The sequence below is a fragment of the Nelumbo lutea genome, chromosome 3 (assembly GCF_056320005.1).
Source record: "Nelumbo lutea isolate HS-2025 chromosome 3, American lotus-T2T, whole genome shotgun sequence".
Lineage (NCBI taxonomy): Eukaryota > Viridiplantae > Streptophyta > Magnoliopsida > Proteales > Nelumbonaceae > Nelumbo > Nelumbo lutea.
This window is the reverse complement of record NC_142686.1, coordinates 26,930,993-26,938,139: the sequence shown is the minus strand read 5'-3', so window position 1 is coordinate 26,938,139 and position 7,147 is coordinate 26,930,993. Positions and strand designations below refer to the sequence as shown.

The window sequence follows — 7,147 nt, the reverse complement described above, 5'->3', positions numbered from 1 at the left end:
TATTTCTCAATTAATATGCAGACAGGTCTAGCCCAGAAAAACACTCGTACCCCATTACTTACCCATCAAAATAAAAGGAAAAAAAATAGAAAGAGATGCCGATGCTCGGAAAGTACAAATTAAGCACCAAACTAACCCTTCCGGTAGGCACCCTTACAGCCAAACAGGGCTGTTGATAGGTGTTGTAATCCTAAACCAATAACTCGTTTTCAACACATTTTTTACAGAAATGTATATATATATATATATATGTTGATATCATCAGCATAAATAATTCATAGTATAATGCATAAATGAGTACGTAGTAATGCACTGAGTCAGGGGATATATAATTGCAGCCAGCCAACAAACCATTTAGCTAAGCTACAGGAGAGCAAGTGACGGTAGCCACCAACCTCTCTTCCTGCTAACGCAGTTCTCAGTTTGCTCTTCTCTTTGTGAGGAATTCTTAATTCGATTACTCTATTTTTGTTATCAACATTCAATTCTTCTTTGGCCTAAGGTCATATGCCATTCGTTTCACAATTAATGCATCTGGGGTATATAGTTGTTTTTTTAATACTAAGATCAAACATTAGTAAATTAAATAAAATTAAATTTATTACTAATTTCAACTTGAATCTCACCGAATTACGTCGCCGGCTGATTTGACATGGACCATATCATGCTGGCTTTGCGTCACCCACTGTCTTTATTCGGCTCTTTGGTCAATACAGAGGAAATGCGTGTCCCCCTCCCCCAGTCGAGATTTCCTACCCGCCGTGAATTGGAACTCGTCCCCAACCCTAGTCATCATCTCTGGTCTATTTATAGAGTGACTCGGAGTCCACTTCATCGTACACTTGTGCCCGGCACACGCCTCTTGTCTCCATGTTCTCCTCTCCTCTTCTGCTTTTTTCTTTTGGCATACTTACTTTCTCCCAAAGGTCCCTTCACTTTCCTCTCCTCTCATACTCTCACTCTTTAGTTAGTTCAGAACCCATTACACATATAACTCAAATAATGAGGATGACGACGATGATGTTGCTGAAGATGAGAAAGGAAGCTAAAGTGATCATCTGTGGAGAGCCAGTCTTGATTGAATTGTGGCTCGAGAAGAACTGGATGACGGCGAAGACTACTTTCGCCGTCACCACCACCGTGGCCGACGTTGCCACCACCATCATCTACGTCTATCTCTCATATGTCACTTGAATTAGTACTGAACTCGACCTTGTATTGGTTTTTTGAGTATGCCCTCAGCTTGGGCCTGCTTGGCGCTCACGAGGCAGAACTCACAAATTAAAATAAAATCATGCATTCATATTGTTGTATGTTCATCGCTTTATTAATCCATTGCGTGCTAATTATTTTTCTTAAACTGCTTCTTTTACAGACAAGTTGATAACAAGAAAAGGATGGCTAGTGAATTACTTCTGTTAGCTCGTTTATCTTCCCTCATCATCTTCACTTGTAGCAGCGCCGCCTCGGTAACTCCGACTCCGATAACCGACACACTTCTAACTCAAGTGGCCGGTTCTCTGCAAATGTTTGTCGATGAACTCCCTCAGATGCCCAAGCTCCTGGGGTATTCAAATGGAGCCGCCTCGCCGAAGCCCGGCAGTCTCACTATTGGCATGTATCAGACCGAATGGGTATAACTTCATCCTCTTTGTTTCCTACCACCATGCATCCTTCATATATATGGAATTGCACCAACCACCAAGGTTTCAAAACCCAGATTGTCGACCGACCACCATGCATCGATCCTTAATTTGTCTCCTTTTGTTTTAAGTTTTAACGTAAAATGGAGGAAAAAATATTTTCTTAACTTTTGAGCTATATCTTCGCTTCTTTTCAACCATAAAAACTTTGTTTTCTTTATCCTTCTCATGCAGAAATTCCACCACAACTTGCCACCAACAACGGTTTTCGCATTTGGGACGTCGGAAGATGCCGCAACTGTGCCCGGTCCAACCATTGAGGCCATCAAAGGAATCCCAACATCAGTGACGTGGCAAAATAACCTTCCTCAGACCCACATACTCCCCTGGGATCCGACCATCCCCACCGCTACTGCAAAGCAAGGTGGGGTCCCAACCGTTGTCCATCTCCATGGTGGGGTCCATGAACCACAACACGATGGAAACCCCAACGCCTGGTTCACCTCTCATTTCAGGGAGACCGGGTCAGCATGGTCCAAAGCTACATATACCTATCCTAACGTTCAACACTCGGGAAACCTCTGGTATCATGATCATGCATTAGGATTGACACGTGTCAACATTCTAGCCGGACTGATTGGCGCTTACAACATCCGTGACCCTACCCTAGAAGCTTCTCTGAACCTCCCGTCCGGACCAGAGTTCGACCGGAACCTAATGATATTTGACCGGAGCTTCAGCAGAGACGGTTCCCTCTACATAAACTACACCGGCATCGTCCCGTCCATTCACCCTCAGTGGCAACCGGAGTACTTCGGCCATGCTATTCTCGTTAACGGCAAGGCCTGGCCGTTCATGAACGTCCAGAAACGGAAGTACCGGTTCAGGTTAACCAACGCTGCGAACGCCCGTTACTTCCAACTCTCGCTAAGCAACGGGCTCTCGTTTACCCAAATAGGATCCGATGCGTCGTACCTACCCGCACCCGTACAGACACAAAGCATCCTCCTATCACCATCCGAGAGTGCTGATGTCGTCATTGACTTCTCAACTTCTACTGCCACCGAGATCGTCATGAACAATAATGCAGCATACCCGAACCCGACGGGTAGCCCAGTGGATAACCTGAACTCCAAGGTGATGAAGTTCGTCATTGCACCCGGAAACCCGACATCACCCGATTCGTCTAAGATCCCGGCGAGTCTGGTGAACTACAAGGCATCAACAACGGATGCTGCAGCGACGACGAGGTACATTGTGTTGTACGAGTACACAACGCCCTCTGGATCAACCACACACCTCTACATAAATGGGAAGAGATACGAGGACCCGGTTGCAGAGACACCCAAGTCCGGCAGTACAGAGATCTGGGAGGTGATCAACTTGACTGCCGACAATCACCCGTTGCACGTACATTTGGCTACGTTCCAAGCAATCAAGATACAACAACTCTCCAATCAGGCCCAGTTCACAAGCTGCATGACGCAGAACAACGATGCCGTTGCGTGCAATGTGGCTTCCTACCTAACCGGGCCACTGATTGACATTCCGGCGACAGAGAAGACCTGGAAGAACACGGTGAAGATTCCTCCGGGAACCCAAACAACGGTTGTCGTCAAATTCAACCTGGTCGACACCAATTCGCCCTTCCCCTTCGACGCCACGACGCAGCCAGGATATGTCTACCATTGTCACGTGAGTCTTCAATGGTTTTCACTGTTTGGTTCGACTACTAGTTCGGAATTTGATTCGATTTTGCTTTGGGTTTTAAACTAATTAAAGCCTATTTTTTTCATGTGTGCAGATTCTGGATCACGAAGATAACGCAATGATACGGCCATTGCAATTGGTTTGATTTGACGAGAAACAAAGTTAGATGCATGGGGTGTTTTTATTATCTGATTCCTGCTATTCCAAAATTAAACAAGTGATCGATAATAAGTGCTTGTTGATGGCACTAACTAAATTCTGTGACTATTCTACCAAGGTTTATTCATAATTTTGTGACTATTCCGGCTCAAGTGATCGATAATAAGTGCTTGTCGATAATAAGTATAACCAATATGGCTTGTCCAAATTCTGTGACTATTCTGCCAAGTTTGTTCAACACTAGTTTTTAGGGATGAGACACAATTGAAACCTTGCCTAAAGAGCTGGTCAGACAAGTTCTTTGGAGCAATTTTTTTGCTCACTTTGTTTAGACTTTAGAGGACATCACCATCATAATGCTACATGAGTCAGCCCCTTGAAATTTTAACAAATACTCAACCCAAGCCTGCCCATATTGCACCCTTTACAGGTAATGGCACAAACATAAACATAACAAGTAATATTCCTACAACATTTATATGCATAGTGTGTCCATAGGTTTGCTCATTTACATAACCTTATGGCACGGCAGCATAAATACAATCACCACAAGTGTGAGATGCCTTGTACGCAAGCCAATAGTGACCAATGCTCTAACCATTTATCCATATTGGACATTTTCCCATGCTAGATATATCTAGAGCTAGTGGTTCATCCCTAGCTAGTTAAGGCATCAAATATAGCCTAAGCATATAATCAAATGAAGGGTACCTTAACGAATAGACAAACATAGAAATTAATATTGTAAAAATTGATAACAGAAGATTAGCATGGAGGCCTTAATAGAGACTAAATCCTCACCTTATACCATGTTAAAGGCTGCTTTTGAGCCACTAAAAACTCCCCCTCCCACTCATCAGAAGAACTTCCACTTAGTGAGTGGAGGCCTAAAGATTTTCACCTGTGAACCAATTTATAGAGAAGCATCCAAAGAAATAATTCCATTGAGTACGGCTCCCACAAAAGGGCAAGAATAACGATGAAGAAAATTGAAGGCAAACCTTGTAAGACTATTTCTTCCATGACAAGTCTCTTGTCCCCTCATTAAGACCCTTCAACACAACTGGGCCAAGTATTCCAGCATTCCAGGTCTCAAAATGTGTGCCAAATATTCTGAATTCAATCACATAAAGTTAAGCATTAGTTTAGTCAAATTAAAATTTCCTCTCTTCAAGACAAAATTCAAGAACATCTACAGAATAACAACAAACTAGAAAGCCAAAAACTGTGCTTAATAGAGAGATTTTATTTATGCCAACAATTAGCTTCACATTGTCCACTAAAACCTGGAAAGAAACACTTATAACAATTGTCAATCAAATTTGATAGTCTCAACGGAATTTGGGCATGGAATTTAGTAATCTTGGATCAATTTAACAATGAGATAGTAGTTGTTCTAGACACTTTGCTTCTTTATTTAAGATAGTGATTCAACTTCTCTTTTTTTTTTTTTTTTTATAAGCAATATTAGAAGATTTTATTAATGAGAAATTAGGTATGAAGATGCATACAAAAAAATATAACCATTCCTGCCATTTAAAATTAAAACAGAGCAATAAACAAACGCTAGAAAACTAAGAATCATAATTTATTTCTACTTTTCAAACATTACAAGCCTAAAGAAAAAGGAACAGGGAAAAGGTGTGTCAAGTTATAAGAAGAGAGAAAAAAGGAGGTCATCTGATAAGAACCTAGTAAGACGAAAAAAAATATTGGTCGAATGGTTCGGATGTTAAACACTGAAAATGAAGCAGAGCCCTTGAAGAAAACATCGTTAATTGCTTTCATCCAAACCAAACCACAAACCATTAACAAAAAATACAAAATAACAGCATACCTGAATAAATGGGAGAGAACAAAAGTTAATTGCAACTGTAAGGGAGGTAGATAGTAAATATATATTAGCAGTGGCTCGACGGCAAAATTAAAGTTAAAATCTACCCTCTTTCGTGAAGAAAAGAGTCCAATAGTAAATATATAAAAAATAATATAACTGAGATTCTAATTTAAAATGGTTAGACCGGATTAACCCCAATATACTGTCGTAATAAATTGCCGCCTTACTTTTCATTTTTCTTACTTCAAATTTCTACCGGCAGGTCAGGAAACACACCTTAGGCACACCTGAACCGGTGGCTTTACAGACCACCGGCTTTGTCCATTTTTCTTGTCGTACACTGTATTCCAACAGGCCAAGGCTCACTGTTCATTGTTCTACGGGCGACAAAGTTCAACCTGAACCGGCACAAAAATGCATCTGTTTATGAGAGTTTTGCTTGCTAGGGAGATTTGCTTAAATTCAGATTTGTGAGATGGCGAGTGGCTTGAAAATGCCGAACTTGAAGAAACCAGCGCAGGCATAAATGAACCCCATCGTAGTACGTAACATATAGTCAGTTGGTCGGGTTTAGTGGTAACTAAAACCGCAATGACCTGATCCCATCGGATTAGGGTCAGGTTGGCTTAATCGGATTTTGTGTCAGGTTCGGGTTGAGATACACCCGTGCTGAGTCCGACCCGTTGCCATTGCAGCGTTGATATATTTATGCTATATATAAGTTTAGTTGAGTACAAAGTGTACTGTATGTAACACAGTTCGGGTCGGGTTCAATGCTCCCTTTCCTATTTTAGTTGAGGGCAGATTGGATTCAACTTAACAAAAACCTAATCTTTGACATCGTATAGAAATACCAAATCATCAATCCAATCTAGGGATGGCAATTTTCCCATTACCCCTATCCTTGTAGAGTAACCTGTCCCATGATTTCCTCCCAAGGGACGGATATGAGAAATTTTTATAGATGTTGGTTGAGCTACGACAAATAAAACACTCTGTACCCTAAGGGTCTGATCCCTATCTCATAGGGATTTTCATTTAAATTTGTATAAATATTTTTAAAAATATGGTTGAATATGTTTGAATGTATTTTAAATATGGTTGAATATATTTACCTATTCATTTTTTTGGATTTTGAGAGGAAGGAAAATTGGTCAATAAAAAATTTACCCATGTTCTTTATTTAGATTGTGGGGTTCGTGGAAAATTTATTTTCTCTAGGCATCACTTACTGTGGATAATTAACTTTCTCACCTGAAGGGGGAATTGTCAATACTTGGATGGGACAAAATTGCCCCTTTTAATAATGGGTTTTTATGTTTAAAATGGACATTGTCTCATTTACCTGGGAAATAAAAGAATATGGGTAAATGCACTTACCCAGATAAGTATAAAGGCCTTAGATCTATTTTGTTAAGATTTTAAATTATAACTATTCTATTTTTATAAAGTGTTTTTGAAATGAAATTAAAAATAAAAATAAAATGAATTTGGCATCAGAAAAATGGTTGAGAATAGGAGCTCACATCTCCGTCCCACAACGCCCTACAGCACATCCCTGTTGTGTATTGGGAACATCTCCGAGATGTTCCCAATACACAACAGGGATGTGCTGTGGGGCATTGTGGGGTGGCTCCTTGTGGGGCAGAGATGTGATCTCTAAGAATAGGGACCCCATGTGGAGATGGGGATGGGGATAGGGACAGGGATGAAGATTTTTGCAGAGATAGGAATGGGGATTTTTGTGGGAATAGAAATGGGAAGTGCCCCCATCCCCACCCTGCCCCACCCCATTGCC

General features: G+C 41.1%; 1 protein-coding gene across 2 annotated transcripts; it reads left to right on the top strand.

Moving 5' to 3' along the window:
• The first annotated feature begins 745 nt into the window (after positions 1-745).
• On the top strand, positions 746-3,664 carry LOC148863811 (multicopper oxidase LPR1 homolog 1-like). Of its 2 annotated transcripts, none has more exons than XM_088975152.1 (4): positions 746-926; positions 1,376-1,634; positions 1,878-3,338; positions 3,448-3,664. In XM_088975152.1, exons 1-4 carry the CDS (start codon positions 871-873, stop codon positions 3,496-3,498), a joined length of 1,827 nt encoding a protein of 608 aa, XP_088831278.1. In that variant the 5' UTR covers positions 746-870; the 3' UTR covers positions 3,499-3,664. The 2 variants fall into 2 exon arrangements, with proteins under 2 accessions (XP_088831278.1, XP_088831279.1); XM_088975153.1 differs by having other exon boundaries at positions 840-1,198.
• Positions 3,665-7,147: the final 3,483 nt, after the last annotated feature.